The following is a 19,223-nucleotide window of genomic DNA, read 5'->3' on the forward strand; positions in this document are numbered from 1 at the left end:
CAACCTCTATCTATTGACCAATTACTATCTGCAGTTCAGCTGTTTCATGGATATGAGTTCCAAGGTCCAATATTAGGGGCACCTTGGGCCACAAGATTTAGGCACAGGGATGGCACCCTGAGTCCCCACCTTTGTGTTGCTAGAATTCCTGCCCAATTACTAGTTTTTCCTCACTCATTGGAGTTAAATAAATAAATGTTTTTGTAACTAGTTTAAAAACCTCAACACCTTGAGCAACTTCATTGGCTCAATTTTTATCTTGTTTTACATTGTTCGATTTGCTCTATGATTCACAATGGTAGAGTTATGACTTGCTTTAAGAAATGTAATCTTAGATAATTAAGTGAAAGTATTACACAAGAATTTTCATATATTGTGTGATGAGCCTGAAGTGTGACAGACAGACTGTCACTACATTTACCATTGTTAAAGTATTATAAGTAGATAACAGATGGATATAACTTAGAACAACACAAAATAATCCAAATTTCACATTTAATTGCTATTGTTGGTTACCAGGCAACACCCTATATAAATACTGAGTGTCACATTGGGTTAGCACACTGTTCTTACAAGAGGGCAGGCCATACTAGATTTGGTAATGAGCAGTGAGTCTGACTTAGTTAATAATCTAACAGTAAGGCAACATTTATCTTAAGTGATCATAATATGATTGAATTTAACGTTAGGTTTGAAAAGGAGAAATACAACAACTAAGATTCTAGATTTTGGTAAGATTAACTTAAATGGGATGAGACAGAGACTGACAACAGCAAACTTTTTAAACTGATATCAACTAAAAATACCGATAAACACAGGAGGGTGGTTAATGGGTCGCTGTCTAAGACCTTTCTGCCACAGCGCACCGAGAGACTGGGAACTGTTTAGAGCCCCTCGGGCTGTACAGCTCAAAATGAAAGGCTGTAAATGATTGTAATATTGTTTGTACTGATGCACCTGCTGATACATTTTGTAAAAGTTTAACCTGGATTGTACCCTTGTAATGGTGTTTTTGAAATGGTTTGGAATGTGATTGAAGATATTTTATGAATAAAGTATATTTTTGCAAAAAAAAAATATACAATTAGCTTAATGATCTATGTAGATAACTTAAATACCATTGCACTGACTGTCTGTAAAAACCAGGTTGAAATGTCTGTAATGTTCATTGATTGTATTGAAGCACCTCATGATCTATGTGGAGAATCTGAATATGATTGCACTCTTTGTGATGGCCATTTTGAAATGTTTTGTAATGTTCTTTCAGGTACTTTATGAACAAAGTATGTTTTTCCAAAAAAATACCAATATAGCTTAATACAGGACCAGTATTTACCCCTAAGGGGAAAGAGCTCCATTTAACAAATAACCAACTAGGGTCGACAAAAGAGGGGAGCGATAACTAACCTAAAGGAGAGGGTGTACAAAAATGCAAGGAATGGTGTAGATCCAGTAAAACTGGAAGAGATATAAAGAACAACAAAGAAAGGCAAAAAATACAGTAAGAGTGGCAAAAAGGAACTTGCAAGGGATATCAAAATTAACATAAAACAATTTTGCAATTGTATTAGAAGCAAATTGGTAATGTGGGCCCTTTAAAAATAAATTTGGGTAATATTAAAAATGAATTAAAGGAAATGGCAGACTTCTTGAAGAACACATAAATGAAAGCAAAATAATGCAGATGCTGGAGATTTGAAATAAAAACAGAAAGTGCTGGAAATACTCAGCAGGTCTGGCAGCATCTGTGGAGAGAGGAGGAGTGAATGGTTCGAGTCCAATATGATTTCTTCAGAACCCAAAGAACAGTCATATTCAACTTGAAATAGTAACTCCGTTTCTCTCTCCACAGATGCTGCCAGGCCTGCTGAGTATTTCCAGCACTTTCTGTTTTTATTTATGAATAATTCCTTAGTCAGTTTCACAGGAGAGGAAGAGGATAATGTATCTGACATTCCAGAGAAGTTAATAGTGAATCAAGAATGGGAACTCACTGAACTTAGTGTAAGCAGAGACACAGTGTTAGAAACAATAGTGGCATTAAAGGCTGACAAATCCCTAGGCCCTGATGGTTTCTGCCCCTGCGTGTAACTGAACTAGGTGAGCAAATTGCAGACACTTTGGCCATAATTAACAGAAACTCTCTCAATTCAGAAATGGGTTCTTTAGATTGTAGAGTTGCAAATGCAATTTCATTATTTAAAGAATGGTAGGAGAAAGAAAACTGGAAATTATAGATTTGCTAGTTTAACATCTGTTGTGGGGAAGCTATTGGAATCTATAATTAAGGACAGAGTGACTGAACAATTATAGAGAGTTGAGCTGATTTAAAAAGAGCCAACATGGGGCAGAATTTTCCCCCGTCGGTGGGGATGTTGAAGAGCGGGCGCGCGGAGGCGCGCCTCCGATTGGGGGCGTGCCGCCATTTTATGTGGGCGGGCCAATTAAGGCCCGCCTAGCGTGATGTCCGCACGGAAGCGCTATGCACCCCCTGCGCGGGCGGGGGGGGCGCCGATTCCCTCAGCCGAGAGTATGCTCTTTCGCGCGCGCGCACGAAAAAGTCCACTTATCTCCCTGAGGCCAGGTGCTGCCTCAGGGAGATTGGCTCTACTGTAAAAAATATTAAAAATAGAGAAAAAAAAAAATCCCTGACATGTACCCTCATGTGACATTGTCACATGAGTTGGGACATGTGTATAACTTTTAAAAACATTTTAATTAAATTTTTAAAAACCTACATGAAACTTCATCCCGCCCGTGGATGAGATTTCGCGCTTTTTCTAATGCCCGCCAGGGCTCCCGGCCTGCCCACCAACCTTAAGGTTGGACGGGCAGGTCCATTAATTACTTAAATGACTCTGTCAATGGCCTCAATTGGCCATTGACAGGTCGGCGGGCGCGCAGCTGATTTTGCTGCGCTCCCGCTTTCCTGAAAATTTAAATGGGGCTCGGTGATGTCGGGAGTTCCGCCCGACATCACTGCGCGTCATTTTATGTGTTGCCAAGTGGGCCCCGTCCCCTGCTCGCCGATGGGAACATCCTGGCCATGGATTTGTAAAGGGCAGGTCATTTCTAACAAAGCTAACTGAATTTTTTAAGGAAGTAGTTAAAGGTTGGTGGGCAGGCCGGGAGCACTGGCGGGCATTAGAAAAAGCGCGATAGGTTAGGGTCTATGGATTAATAGTCTATCCCCTTCCCCTCATGTGAGAGAAGAGTGCTAGTCCTCTCTCTGTGGGTATCAGTCTACCACTTAAAAGTGACTCAGTTGATAAGAATCAGCGACTTGATGCAATATGCTGAGAAAGATGTCTGCTGGGGATAAGGAAAATGTCAGTAGATCTAATAGCATGTGGCTTCTGAAGTTGGAGCTGAACTGGGCTATTGACACAGGGTACAGTGTGTAATTTTGTTGCACTGGAGATGTGGAAGCTGATTTTCTTGACAAGCTCTGGGGTACATCCATGGCTTGTGCGTGATGAGAGTTGACCAGTGTCTCAGGATTTCCAGGGTTAGGAATGGAGGTGGGAGAAGAATTCAGCTCAGAGCCTTTACTTCCCCAAGTTACACCTATGGCTTGTCAAGCAGAAAGGGGCCTGGGTTTACTAACTCTGGGCACGTTTTCTTGGGGGTATGATCACATGACATTCAATCATGCAACATCTACCCATTGTTTGTGAATGTTATTCAGTTGTGTGCCTCTGTACTCTGGTATTCTTAAGACAAGCACAAAATAATTATGCCCTAAAACACAGTTTTTCAATTTGAACAAAAAGGGTTGGAGCCATAATGGAATCCTCGTGAGAATCATTCTTTTTTGGATAGAATGGGTAAGTGAGAAATGCAGGAGAAGGAGAAGGGGTTTCATGGTGATATAGTTTATGGATGCTCGAATGCTCTGCGTCACATGGTGATGGGAAGCTGATTTTCAACCATGCTTTTCCTCACACTGAGTTCTCATTTCTAATTGCTGGCCATTGACATTGGGTAAGTGGAGGACTGGGGATAAGAGTTGGTGTGTGCACAGTCATTTGGCTAAATCTGTTGCGATTGAACTCCAGGCCACTTCAAGGACTGAGATGGCTAGGCAGGCTCCTTGAGTAATGCTAGGTATAACTGGAGGATTGGGGGTGGGGGTGGTGGGGTTGAGGGTGTGGGTGGGTAGGGCTGTGGATATAGGAATGAGAAGTGGAGACAGCAAGTAGCAGCTGAGATATGTGGGTTTGCAGTTCTGTGAACGATAAAGATAAAGTATTTTTCTCCTGGAAGCAGAGTCCAAGAGAGCAACCCTTCATTCTAGGAGATTCACCAGACAATACAAGAGCATTGGCAACCCTAAGGGAGCCTCTAGAACCTGGCTTCCCAGGATACTCCTTGGACTGAAGGACCTCAGTAGCAAGTAGAAGATGGTGAGTTCTTATCTTTCTTATCCTCATAGAACCATACAGCACAGAAGGTGACCATTCTGCCCATTCTGCCTGTGCCAGCTGTTTGAAAGAGCTATCCAATTAGTTCTACACCACTTGCTCCAGCAAAAGGAGCTGGGTGCTCCAGTCTCCTGGCCTCCCCATCCGCCCACCTCCATTGTCGCCTCGGGCCTACTGTCCTATTGGGTTATGTGGAGCTCTCGTGCAGTCAGCATCAACCCTGAGGTAAGTTTGCTGCATTCACAGTATCTAACTGCAATCCACAAGGTCCAAGTATCAGCAAGTGGAGCACTAGTGTAGGTCTTGTGTAATTAAAAGAAGCTTAAGTTCCTCTCCTTACCCTCTCAGAAAACTAAATCCACGTGCTATTAATATCATTATAGCCCTCAATTCCTCCTTCCACTTCTCAATTATTATTGGTCCATTCCTTTTGAAGCAACATTGCTAATAGGCCCAGAGTTACGGTTTGCTCATGTGGCTCATGCAGTGCATTGGGTACTGAGGCTGTGATTTATACATGGTTGACTCTTAACTACCCTCTATCATGCCACTCAGTTGTAGTGAATTGCCCAACGGATAACAAGACCACTTGGACTGCAGCAGTGCAAGAAGGACCACCAACCAACATTGTTAAAATGCAATTTACACAAAAAGGTGGACAAACTGTCAGTGTTAAGGGTGTTTCTTTTATTTTATTCTGCATTTCCAAGATGTGGATGTTGCTGGCAGGCCAGCAATTATTGCCCATCCCTAGTAGCCCTGAGAAGGTGGTGGTGGGTCATTTTCTTGTACCACTGCAGTCCATATGGTTTTGTTATTCTTTGTAATGGCTTTGATACAGCTTACTAGGCCACTTCAGAGGGCAGCTAAGAGTTAACTGCGTTGATGTGTGACTGGAGTCACATGTAGGCCAGATTGGGTAAAGTCAGTTGGTTTCTTACCCTAAATGACATTGGTGAACCAGTTGAGTTTCTACAACAATTCAAGAGTCCATCCACTTGTTGTGTACCCTCTTCCCAAACCCACTGCTTTCTTTGTGTATTTCTACCACATACTCCCATGGGAGAAAAAATATTTTTTTCTAATTTCCCATTGGCTCAAGGGCTGTGACTTTTGTGCATTAACCACCCGGTTCTGCAGTCATTCTACAAATTAAGCAGTGTGCTTACTTCAACCTTCTCTTGTATATTTACCGTATGTTTTCATTCAGAGAGTATAGTTCATTATCTTGCAAACTTCCTCCCTGGAACACTTTGATCACTGCTTTATGCACGCTGAGAGAGAAACAAAAAGAAAGATAAGTTTCATGAGAAAGAAACCAAAAACAATGAGCTGACATAAAATTATAAAGCTGCAGCAGCCTTTCCTGAACCTCCTCAGGAGCCCGTGTCATGGGCCAGATTTAGCTCCCGTTGTACTATTCCACATCTGGGCCTTTATCATCAAAACCTTTTATTAAATTGCAGTGCTTTTTCCTGGACCACTGGTCTGTGATAAACCTTTTCAGGGCTTTGGATAGGCCATTAGTATAATATGTCTACTATTCATTTTTATATGTCTGCCTCCCTAACCAAACCTGGAGGGTTTGGGTGGCATTGCCATTCACTACTTGGTTTACCAACTCTCCTGCATTTACCATTCCTGCCTCCAGTCTGAGGCTTGTGATCTCTGGATGCAGCGACTATATCTGTAACTCTCAGTGTGCCTCAGAGAGGCAAGTGGAACGTAAAGAGTGAAAGAGAAGCATAAGAAAGGGGTAGAGAGAAAGAGAAGGTAATTGAAAAAAAGGAGAAATACTTGTAATTAGATGAGGCAGAAATACATTAATGCACTTAGATATCCCAAACAACTTTAGTGACAGACACATCACAGTATCACAGTATCTTTAGAGTGCAGAAGGAGGCCATTTGGCCCATTGAGTCTGCACCAGCTCTCTGAAAGAGCATTCCACCTAGTCCCACTCCCCTGCCTTATTCCCATAACTTTGCACATTCTCTCTTTTCAGATAGCAATCCAATTCTCTTTTGAATACCTTGATCGAACCTGCCTCCACCACCCTTTCAGGAAGTTTGCTCCAGACTCCAACCACCCTCTGGGTGAAAACATTTTTCCTCACATCATATTTACTCCTTTTGCTAATTATTTTGAATCTGTGTCCTCTAGTTCTTGATGTTCTCTTGAGTTCACCCTGACCATAACCCTCAGGATCTTGAATACCTCTACCAAGTTTCCTCTCAGCCTTCTTTTCTCCCAGGAAAATAGTTCCAACCTCTCCAATCTATCCTCATAGCTACTGTTCTTCATCCTGGGAATCATTCTTGTGAATCTCCGCTGTACTCTCTCCAATCTATCCTCATAGCTACAGTTCTTCATCCTGGGAATCATTCTTGTGAATCTCCGCTGTACTCTCTCCAATGCTTTCACATCCTTCCTCAAGTATGGTGCCCAGAACTGGACGCAGTACTCTAGATGAGACCTAACTAGCATCTTATACAAGTTCAATATGACCTCCTTACTATTGTATTTAATGCTTCTATTAAAAAAGCCTAAGATACTCTATGCTTTATTAACTGCTCTCTCAACATGCCCTGCCATCTTCAATAACCTATGTACGTATATACCAAGGTCCCTCTGTTCTTGCACCTCCTATGGAGGCTCTCCCTTTATTTTATACTGTCTCACCATATCTTTCCTGTCATAACGAATCTTCTCACACTTCTCTGCATTGAACTTCATCTGCCACTTGTCTGCCCAACCCACCAACATGTCTATGTCCTTTTGAAGTTCAAGACTATCCCCATCACAGTTGACAACATTTCCAATCTTTGTATCATCTGCAAATTTTGAAATCATGCCCTGAACACCACAGTCCAGGTCATTAATATATATCAGGAAAAGCAAGGGTCCCAACACTGACCCCTGGGGAACTCCACTTTAATCCTTCCTCCAATCTGAAAAACAACCATTTATCACTACTCTCTCTTTCCTGTCACTCAGCCAATTTCTTATCCAAGTGCCTGGTTTCCCTTTTATTCCATGAGCTAGAATTTTGGTCACAATTCTGTTGTGTGGCACTGTATCAAATGCCTTTTGAAAATCCATATACACCACATCAACAGCGTTTCATTTATTAACCTTACCACTTATGATCAAATCTATGCTTTTTAAAAAATTTACTTCCAGGATGTGGGCATCGCTGACAAGGCTGGCATTTATTGCCCATCCCTAGATACTCTTTTTCCATTTGATACAACTGAGTGGTTTGCCAGGACACATCACAGGACAGTTAAGAATCAACCACATTGCTGGAGTGGGACTGGAGCCATGTAGAGGTCAGTTGGGTTGGACGGCAGTTTGCCTTCCCTAAAGGACATTCATGATCCGTATCCCCTCGTACTTGTGGTGCTTGTAGTGCAGGTTTTCGGACAGAAAATATCACCACAGGATTTTTCATAGAAATTACAGCAGAGAAGGCCAAAGTGTCCAATGCTTACAGCTCTGCTCACTGCATCACTGTTGACACTGAGTTCTTTCCACTGAGGCTGCCACTGAGGAGTAGGCCAACAATCAACGCTAAGATTGAAAAAGAGGATACTGATGCCTCCCCTTTTGAACAAACCTTCTCGTTCTAAATTTTCCACAGATAAAACAAGGCAATAAGCCAACAAAGAAAAAGTATGATGCAGAGAACCAGGAGAATAATTCTCCTTCTGAAGTCATTTTAAAATTCTGCCACCTAAAGCAGTCACTCTGCTTAACTCTGCTAAGTATAGGATATGCGTTCTCAGTGGGGAATCGCCACACAACGATCTCCTGATTACCAGTGATAACGTAGCGGTGGAAGGGGAAAGTGAAAGATGCGTCAATCTGACTGGCCTTATATGTCCCTACTGGCTTGTTACTGGCCTTTAGGAGAGAACTGGGGCAGGGTTTTGCCCTTGGCGGGGGTGGTCGGCGGGGGCGGTTGGGAAGCCGACCGCCGCCCATGATCGGCTCCGCACTGTGATTTCACGTGGGCGGGCCAATTAAGACCTGTCCTACGTGGATCGCGAGCGGCAGCGCTTAGTGCGCGGGGGAGGAGGGAGAGCCTCGCCTAGAGCACAGTTCGTGCATGCGCGAGAAAGAGCGCTTCAATCTGCCTCAGGGAGTTTGAAGCACTTTTTAAAAAAATTAATAAAGACAGTAAAAATTTAATAAAACATGTCCCCTCATGTGACTCTGACCCATAGCTGGCGAGAACAAAATAAATAATGGAGGAGGAGAAGCTAAAAGTAAGCAGTATTGATATTAAAATCTAAATTTCGCAGTCTGTTTGGGAAGTACAAAAGGAGCTTTACACCATGTTGAAGCCACATTATACTAGATCTGGGAGTGTTTGATGGGGCTGTGGAGATAAATTTTACCTTGTATTAAGCCTGTGTTATACCCCACCAGAAAATCTTAGAAGGGGTAATGTTGCTGATGGCAAGAAGCGCTACATCTGATGTGAACATGCACGTCAATGAACTCTTCCCCATAGTTAGAGCTAGCCTTAGGTGGTAGGGCTTTCACCTATTAAGTCAGAAGGCTGTGGGTTCAAGCCACGTCTTGTCTCTCGACCACATAATCTCTGCTGACACTTTAGTGCAGTGTTGAGGAAGCACTGAATTGTCAGAGGTTAGGTTGACATTAAAGTTTCCATAGTCCGATTTGAAGAATGGCACAGAGTCCTCGTCATGTCTTGACCAATATTCATCTTTCAGTCATGATATTTGTGGTGTTAATTATATATTAATTGTGTTTGATTGTATGCAGGTGGTGGGCATTAACTGAAGATTCACTTGAGCTCCTATAAATAGACACAGCCTAAACTGAGGTTGTTGGTTTAGGAGGCATATGCTTATAATGAATTAACTGTAAATAAATGTAAAACTTTGTAAATATTGGTTCCAGTTCTAGCCTTCACCAACTGGCTTTCTGGAATAGAACATTGTAGCAGATATGGTTGCCTAAAGGTGAAAGTTGGAAGGTAAGAAAAAAATAAACAGATAGAAAACTACAATCCTTGTAGCCATTGTGGAAAATGGAAGAAAACAATGTAAGTTGTCTGATATGGTATGATTAACCTCTTGTATTCTTAGAGTCTGACCCATATGACCAGTGGAAGAATGATGTAGAAATGTGGATATGGGTTACATTCCTACCAATGAGGAAACAAAGTATGGCCTTGATGTTTCCTACCAGAAGTAAAATCAGACGTAAGGTATTTTGTGAGCTGGATGTGAGTCAGTTGGATACTGATGAAGGTCTGGATCTTCTATTAGAGTTCTTGGATGAAATTTACAGATTAGATGATCTGTTAAATGCTTATTTATATGAGGCATGGCTGGACTTTGATGGTTATTGAAAACCAGGTGGTTATTCCTGGGAGGAATGTACCATGGACTTTAACAGACTGTTTAAAAGATTGAACAAAATCTAATTTGGGATCCCTGAATCAGTACTTGCGTTTAAATTGTGGGATTGTGCTCGGGTGTCTCATTTGGACAGGCTTGGTTCTAACTGGTGTCTAGTTCTCGGAGAGGGACACCGGATGCCTTGAAAAAATTCCCAGGGAAACTGTCATTTCCTTCAGCCTTTGTAGAACAAATTCAACATTCTGCGAGATTAAAGCGCCTTTAGCAGATCGGACTATTACAACATAAGATAGGTGAATGAATCCCAGGAATGCCCAAGGAACATAGTTGCTTCAGGTCTGATTCGAAGTATCATTATGCATTGAATTGCCCAAAGCGGAGATACATTTTCCTCAAAATGTCCCACGATGAAGGGAATTCTGAGGAGGAGGATGAAGATAATGATAAATCTTAACAAATTATACTGGTAACAAGGAGTTTTAGTCCTGTAATGAATGTGTTAGCTTTTGACTAGTTTAATTGTGCAGTGCTAGATAATGCTTGCACTTCAACAGTATGTGGAGCAGATCAGTTAAAAAGGTATCTTGATTCACTAATTAGTGAGGATACATGCAAGGTTAAGAAATATAAAAGTGCAACTTGCTTTAGGTTTGGTGACGTCAACACTTTGAGATCACTAAAGAGAGTTATAATTCCATGTAAAATAGCTGGAGTAAACTAGTTTATAAGTGGCAATGCATTCTAATGAGATACCTATGCTATTGAGTAAACCTTCTATGAAAAAGGCACAAATGAAACATGACTTGGAGCATGATAAGGTAGTTATTTTTGGAAAGTTAGTAGATCTGCAGTTTACCCAGTCAGGACATGATTGTATCTCTTTAATGAAAACCATCAGGCTTTGTTAAAGCGTTAGACAAATATTAATGGCATCAGGTCATAAAACTCAGAGGGAAAAGGAATTGTCTTAAAGTTACATAGACAATTTGCTCACCCTACTTGTCAAAGGTTACAAATTCTTCTAAAAATTGCAGATGTTGTTAATGAAGAATATACACAGCCAATAGAAGGGATTAAAGTGCAGATTGAAATTTGTAAAGGTATTGGAGGTCGTCGTCATATGGTATTGCATTGGCATGTGACTTCAACAAAGTAGTTACCATGGATTTAAAGGCATAGGACAAAGATGGAAATGTTTTCTTTGTACATTTTGTAGACATGGTGACTGGATTTAGTCTTTCTAGATTAAAACCGAGTAAGGACAAAAGTGTTGTTATAGACAAAATAATGGAGAAATGGATACAGATTGGATTTGGGACATCAGCAAAGTTTCTGACCAATAATGGAGGAGAATTTGCCAATGACAAGTTCAGAGAAATCTGTGAAAACTTGAATGTCATGGTGATGAATACCACAGCTGAACATACTTTCAGCAATGAATTCTGTGAAAGGAATCATGCAGTGATCAACGAAATACTGTATATAAAACTTGAGATGATCAACCAGACTGCAATTCGCTAACTTCACTGGCATTGGTGGGGGAGGGAGAGGGTTCATGCAAAGAATTTACTTCAGATTGTTGGAGAGTATAGCCCCTAGCAATTAGTCTATGGGTAAAATTCCAAATTTCCTTCTGTTCTAATTAATTTAATCCTATTTTACGGTTGGCAGGTGGGCGAGTCGGCCAGGCGGCCTTTGATACTTTAGCAAAGTTTCCACAACTAAATAAAAGATAAATATAAATTATTAGGCAGAATTTTTATTCTGTTGATGTTATTGGCAGTGAGTCTCGTGTCGGGACATTTTTTTCAGATTTTAAAACTCTTTATTTTTGGTTTAAAAATTGTTCAGCTCCCTGCCTTCAGGAGCTTTCAGCGCGCGCTCCCCTACACATGTGCAGACATTAGCGCTCGCCCTCTTCTCACCCCCAACCCAGCAGCGCTGAGCCTTTCAGCGTGCCTTTTACGCTGGCTGCCCGTTAATTGGCCAGCCAGCGTGAAATTGCAGTTGGGGATCAATCAAGGGCAGCGGACCGTTTCCCAGCCGCTCACGGGCCCGCCCGCTGCACCCGCCCAATGACCCGAAAATCCTGCTCCTAAAGTAAGGAATGTTTCAAGGGCAAATAAAACATTAAACAAACTAAATTTGGAGAAATGCATTCTTAAGATCCCATCCTTGTAAGATCCCATCCCAAGGGACAGGAAAGTAGTCATTTTTAGTGATGCTTCAAATGCTGATCCTCCCAATGGGTATTCTTATGCAGCTCATTTCATAATACTTCTAATGGATGAAAATAGGAAACATATTCCTTTAGCTTTGTAAGTTAAGAATATAAAATGAGTTTTTCAAGGACTTTGCTGAAACACTGGTTCTGTGGAGGTAGTGGATACAGGATTCTATTTGTTAAATATTTTAAATTAGATTCTGTATAATGGGTGTACTGAAGATAGCATACCCATTGAATGCAATGTGGATAATTGTTCATTGTGGGATAATGTGCATTCTACGAAAAGTGAGCGAGAAATGGTTATGGATTGACCTTGCTGGCTTGAAACAAATGTTGGAGAGAAAGGGAATCTCTATGGGTGAATGCATGTCATCAGCCACCTGATTGAAATGCATGTATGAAGAAATCGTTAGGCGACCTAGAGGGATATCTCACAATGTAATGCTTTGTGCAGAATGTGGAGTTTCCTGATTTAATTTGTTTTGAATTTTTGGTTGTGCATATTAACTCGAATTTTTATTTAAAGGGAGCGAGGGAATATGTTATTGTATAGTCATTGTTTTTAATTATATGAAGGTGGTTGGCATTAACTGGACATTCACCGAGCCCTAAAAATAAATACAGAGTAAAACTGTGGTTGTTGGGTTAGGAAGTGTATGCTTGTAATGTGTAATTCTGTAAATAAATATAAAAGTATGTAAATATTGGCTCCAGTTCTATCCTTTACTAACTGTTTTTCTGAAATAGAACATATGGGACTTTGCTGTGCACAAAATGGCTGATGTGTCTGCCTATGTAATAACTGGCTAATGTGAACTGCTTTGAAACATTTCTGAGAAAAGGTGCTATATACAGGTCTTTCTTTTCACAGCAAATCCTGACCCTCTTCTCGTTCACCATCAATACACAGGTTTCCAACAATAATCCGGAGTAGGAACTTGACCTGTTTTCACCTCTTTATCTATGGGCAGGATTTTTACTTTGTTGGACGGGCCCGGGAGTGACTGCAAAACCGACCGCTGCCCGCGATTGGGCCCTGAACGCGATTTCACGCTGGCTGGCCAATTAACAGCCAGCCAGCGTGACAGGCGTACTCAGAGCGGGGGCGCTGCCAGGGTGGGGGCAGAGGGAGTGCGAGCACTGAAGTGTGCACATGCGTGGGGGTGCGCTCAGTGAATGCTCCCTGAAGGCACAGAGCTGCCTCAGGGAGCTGAAGATTTTTAACATTACAAATGAAGAGTTGAAAAATAAGGAAAACATGTCCCCTCCTGCAACTCTGTCACATGAGCAGGGACATGTTAAAACTGAGTTATAAAAGTTTCTTTTTAATCACTGGTCGAAACCCCAACCCAACAGTGGGTGAGGTTTCGCAAAAAATGCAAAGGCCCTTTGGCTTATTTGCCCGCCCGCCCACCAACCATAAGGTTAGATGGGCAGCGAAAATTTCTATTTGATTAATTAATTAAGGGCCTTAATAGACCTCTTAATTTTCGGCGGGCACGCTGCCACCTCTCACGTGCGTCCACTGAGCAAAAAAATCACGAGAATGCGCGATGACGTCGGGACGCTTGCCTAATGTCATTGCGCACTATTTTACTCCCGTTCAGGTTGGGCACATGCCCCCCTGACGAGGGAAAAATTCTGTCCTGTGTTACTGAGTTCTGTGTTTCTACATCATATGTCAACATTCACCAGTGTTTGGGTTCTAAAGAAGAGGTGGGTTCCTGGCTAACCTACAAGCAGACTGAATTACATTGACTTCAGTACTGGGCACAAGATGCCCTCTGTCAGGGACTTTGGCCAGTGGCCAATGTGTCCCCTTGTTTTCACAGACATCGCGACACAGCTTTTGTTTTACACAAATGTGTGCAGAGCCTTTGTCAACGTCTTCAGTTACATTTGGCTACACAAAACCTGCCACGACAATTGGTGTAAGATAGCAAAGAGGTTGTGTCAGACGACAGGATGAGGTGCTGTGTCATTTGACAGGAAGAGCCACTGACACAGTGACCAATCTCATGGGTCCTGCCCTGCACATTAACCTCCTATACATAATTAGGCTTTCTCCTGGATTTTGAAGGGGCAGAGGTTGAGCTTCCTGCTCACAGAGAATATCAGTATCAACATTGGAGAATGGAACATTACCATTTTGTGTGCCCAATGTCAGCATTAAAAAACAACTCCCCAAGGTTCCTTCGACAGCACCTCCCAAACCCACGGCCACTACCATCTAGAAGGACAAGGGCAGCAAATACATGGAAACACCACTACCTGGTAGTTCCTCTCCAAGGCACTGATCCTTCACTGTCACTGGGTCAAAATCCTGGAACTCCCCCCTAACAGCACTGTGGGTGTACCTACACCACATGGACTGCAGCGGTTCAAGAAGGCAACTCACCACCACCTTCTCAAGGGCAACTAGGGATGGGCAATAAATGCTGGCCCAGCCAGCGATGCCCGCATCTTGTAAATTAATAAAAAAGAGAACCCCTGGCGGAATTTTACCGTCCTTCCCGCCAGCAGGATGTTCCCGTCCTGCTGCAGTCAATGGGCTTTTGAACGGCTTGCCACAATTTTCAGCTCCGCCCCTGCGGCGGTTAATTTTAAGGAGCCATAAAATTCCACTTCCCAGTCCAGGTTTAACATTCCTCTGCTGTGCCAAATGGTGTGGCCACACCAGCCATCCCTATTCAATCTCTGTGAGTGGTTGCTAACGTAGAGTGTGAAATTATGGGTAGTTTAGGGCTGTATACTCTTGCTTGTAATGAGATGGACTGATACTGATTCACTTAAGACGCTTACAGCCATCAGTTTAATTTAGAAACTGAAACTCTGGTCTATGAGGTTAACAGACAAGAAGTGCCAACTCATAATTCCACTCACTTGGTTCTCAAGCAGTGATGCATTTTATTAGTAATTGGCCACTATTGCTACTTTTTTGTTTAAACAGGCTAGTCTGCTCCTACCTGTTCCAGGCCCTGTTGGAACCCAGCAGCGCGGCCTGCCTGGCAGCATGGAAGCAGGGTAGGTCACTGAGTACCGGCGAACTCAGGAAGCGAGGTCGGGGTCTGCGGAAAGAGCCCATCCTCCCGTGGACACAACCATGGGAGAGGGGCCCTGGATCTCTGCTGCTCCGTGAGGTTTCGGGGAGCTGCTGTGGTGGTCTGTCGCCTCCAGGGCTTTGGTTAAACTTAAGGAGTCCGCATGAACTGAGCTTCTGGTTCCTTCCACCAACTGAGACAGAATAAAAAAGGGATCTGCAGGGAAACAATGAAAATAAAACATTGCAATTAAATGCCTCGCTGCTCCCATTGTGACAGAAATTCCAATATCTCAACAGGAACTCGTTCTATCTTCATCCCTACCAGCCAGGAAACAGGCCGCACCCAACTGTAGAAAGCGGGCACTTGTTAGTTAGTGAGCCGCACCCCATCTCAGTTGTGTGCAGCTTTCTGAATCAGAAGATTTTGTAGGTTTAACTCTCACTGCAGGGACTTCAGCACATAACCAAGGCTGACATTCTTGTGCAGTGCTGACAGGGTGCTGCACTGTCGGAGCTGCCGCCTTTTGGATGAGGCATTAAACAGTGGCCTGTTCTGCTCTATCAGGTGGATGTAAAAGCCACTGTTCTGAAGAAGTACTGGGGAGTTCTCCCCGGTGCCCTGGTCAATACTTATCCCTCAAACAGCACCTAAAAAACAGATAATTTGCTCATTAATTTAATTGCTGTGGGATGAATAAAATAGGGCAGGAGGGTGGAGGCAGTGCGGACAGAAGCAAAGCCACCCCTGCCCCAGGTGTAAAGTCGGCGTGCAGCTGACCTGCTCCACGTCGGCCTGCCCCACAGCTGTAAAACGTTGTGGATGGGCTCAAGGGGGACATTGTGGGACTTCTGCCCCTCACCGGGAGGAAGTCCCGCCCTCTGGAACTTCTGGGTAATCCAATTGGCCAGCAGCCCAATCAGTCCTGGCAGCACCAACTGGCCACTGCTGAGGCTGCTAAAGGAGGAGGAAGAAGGCCCATGGATCCCCAAAGCCAGTAAGTCTGGGGTCTTGGTCAGGGAGGACTTCAGTTGGTCAGGGAGAAAGGTCGGGGGGGAAGCAGGGCGTGAGTTTAATCTGCAGAGGCTGGGGGTAGGAGGAAAGGAAGGTTCCATCTTACGGGGCTGCCCCCTGATCTACAAAGGACAGCCCCCCCCCAAAGACCAAACCTCCCCGCCTTTCCTCCCCACCCTTTGCAGAATGTAGTTAAAAAAAAATCAGGCTGTCTGCTCCAGCCTGACTGCCTATGCCAAACATTTTATGGCATGGGCAGCATATTATGAGGGTCAATCAGCTTGGCTAATTGCTTATTTGAAAATGGCAGAAGAGCTGCCGATTTTGGCACCCGCCCAGCGCCCCCTCTGTATTATGGGGGTGAGCTTGAGGGTGGGTGGAAGGGTGGGCGTGGTGGGCACCTGCCCTATTTTACATGCCTTCCCCCCCCTCCCCACTGGAAACACACCTGGCGGGGGCACGTAAAATGCAGCCCTATTTGTGGGAGCCCGCGTGTACAAATTGGCTGCCACATTTCCTACTTTACAACAGCGACTACACTTCAAAAGTATTTCAATGGCTGTAGAGCACTTTAGGAAGTCTTCAGGTTGTGAGAGGTGTGATATATAAAAAAACACATGCAGCTACATACAATGTTTTCACAACCACTGGACACCGGAAGGCACGTTACAGTAAATGGGCGTCTTTCTTTCTTACTGAATTGTTTTATTATTTACAAGAGCGATGCTTTCATGCAGGATGGTGTAGATTTAAAAGAGAAAAGGCCAGAATGCAAAAAGTTCCACTGACAAATCCTGGGAGCATTGTCTCATAAGGTACCTTTCTCAGCGCCTGTCACAAAACCTCCCCCTGGTTCCCAGTAGCCATGTGGATGAAAGAATGCATAGTTACACTAAACTACACTGGATCAACAGGTTCCAGACTCAATGCTCAGTCTGCATTAAGTTCCCTGATCTCACCAAGGGCTGCAGCAGGGGTGGTACAATTGGCCTTTGGGAAGATATGGGAGGGTGAAACCAATCTGCCAAAGGCTCCAACTGACCCCTGTGGAAAAGTATTCATGATTGTATGTTCAGTGAAAGCAGACTGTACTTAGGGAAAAGTCATCCATATATTGACACTCCAGCCTCAGTAATGGTGAACATGACGACTATCATCAATTGCTGAAAAATCCCACCTAGTTCACTAATGCCCTTTAGGGAAGGAAATCTGCCGTCCTTACCTGGTCTGGCCTACATGTGACTCCCGACCCACAGTAATGTGGTTGACTCTTAACTGCCCTCTGAAATGGCCCAGCAAGTCACTCAGGTCAGGGACAAATAGGGATAGGCAGCAAATGCTGGCCTTGCCAGCAACGCCCACATCCCAGGGAAGAATGAAGGATGGGATTTTCCGGCCCCAATGGCATCGTCGCGTGCAGACAGGAAAATTTGGAGAGCGAACACCAAAAAATCCTGGTGAAAGTGTCTAGGATTCCACCTGCAGAATGGGCAAGGCGATGGAGGGTTCCTGGTGCCACAGGCATGGTGCCCTGACAATACCTACAAAAAGTACTTCACTACCACTACCTTTAAATTGCTTTGGGACGGTCTTGCGGCCTCTGTATAAATGCACCCTTTTCTTTTTCCAATTTTCTCTCTTCTGAAAACAGTTTAAAAAAAACAGCCAGTGTGCTTCAACACTCTTCTATGTAAGGAAGGTGTTATATCTTGTCACTTTACTTGCATCGAGCCTCCTGCACAGTTTTTGGTTTGTTGGTCTGGGCTTACTGAAGGACACAGTCAGCATTGCTCGTACTGTGAGCATGACAGAAACATGCTTCTGAGGTCAACCTGCAACAGACTCCAAAATGACATCCTTGTCCTACCTGTACATTGTGAGTAGCTCAAAGACACCCTTGCTGGAAGGCTACTTATTCCGTTGCCAGTGCTGTCGTTATTGTTCATGGTCCAGTGCTGAGCAGCTCAGCTAGAAGCAATCTAATTTGCATGAGCCCCACAACACACAAAGGAATCTCTTTTGCCTGTCAGATGCTATTGAACCGCGAGTTCAGGCAGCCAAACATGAGTGACAGGGGAAGAGGGAGGAAGGGTCACAGCAGTTATAAGCAGATTAAATTCAGGGACACTAACGGAAAGGCTAACCTGACTGAAAAACAGGAGGGCCTGTGAGCATGAAACTGGTTTTTGTTTAAGGGCAAGTTCAATAAAATTGCTGACATTAACCAGTTGTTCTTATAGGAATTGATCCTTCCACTGTAACTGATCCTAAACTGATTCACGCGGGGGTAAAAAAAAGTTGCTTTCAAATTACATCTGCCTTTAAGTCCAGAAAGATATTCTGAGCAGTGGCACAGGCTAGAGCGACCCCTTGGTCTCACTCTGACCAGGAATTCATGCCCATTGGATATGACAGAAGCACAGTCATCCTTTAAATGTCTGTTTAGCAAACATTATTATTTGTGTCTGGAGGGAGGATAAAAAAACAGGAGAGCCTTTGCATAACTCCTGTCACGGTGGAACAGAGCACAAGAACCACGACAGTTTGAAATCGACACGTACTGCGTTTGCAAATCAATGAAATAAGTTGTTAAATGGAATTTGTTATCCTCAGGGTGGTACTTCAGTTCAGTCTTGAATTAGACCGGCAGCAGGTTCAAGTTTACAATAAACTCGAGACTTACTGCTAACTGTTCATTCATCCTCTTGTCTTTCTTTGTTATTTAGACAGTCAGCTCACAGTATAAAATAATCTCACAGCACACAGTGTCTGTTTACTATACCAAAGCACAAAAGTGGAATATTTTCCACGCAAGAGTGAGACTTTGAGAGGGGCAGCGTGAACAAGACTGCGATAGGGTCCGTGTGGGTGAGAGAGCAAGAGTATGAGTGGGTGAGAGAGTAACAGTGTGAGCGGGTGAGAGAGCGACAGTGTGAGCGGGTGAGAGAGCAACAGTGTGAGCGGGTGAGAGAGCGACAGTGTGAGTGGGTGAGAGAGACAGTGTGAGTGGGTGAGGGAGCGACAGTGTGAGCGGGTGAGAGAGCGACAGTGTGAGTGGGTGAGGGAGCGACAGTGTGAGTGGGTGAGAGAGACAGTGTGAGCGGGTGAGAGAGCGACAGTG

The 19,223-nt window shown here is 43.6% G+C and overlaps 1 protein-coding gene across 2 annotated transcripts in view; it reads right to left on the minus strand.

The window, feature by feature from the left end:
- LOC144684727 (proline-rich protein 5-like) overlaps positions 1–19,223 on the minus strand; it is a 137,199-nt gene that overhangs the window by 70,859 nt on the left and 47,117 nt on the right. For both annotated transcript variants that reach the window (XM_078548875.1, XM_078548876.1), the window contains exons 2-3: positions 15,014–15,304; positions 5,618–5,698 (exon numbers count right to left, since the gene is read on the minus strand). In XM_078548875.1, the coding sequence (XP_078405001.1) occupies positions 5,618–5,698; positions 15,014–15,132 (200 nt within the window). In that variant the 5' untranslated portion in view covers positions 15,133–15,304. The remainder of the gene's footprint in view (positions 1–5,617; positions 5,699–15,013; positions 15,305–19,223) is intronic.

Source organism: Cetorhinus maximus, chromosome 9 (assembly GCF_964194155.1).
Source record: "Cetorhinus maximus chromosome 9, sCetMax3.hap1.1, whole genome shotgun sequence".
NCBI lineage: Eukaryota > Metazoa > Chordata > Chondrichthyes > Lamniformes > Cetorhinidae > Cetorhinus > Cetorhinus maximus.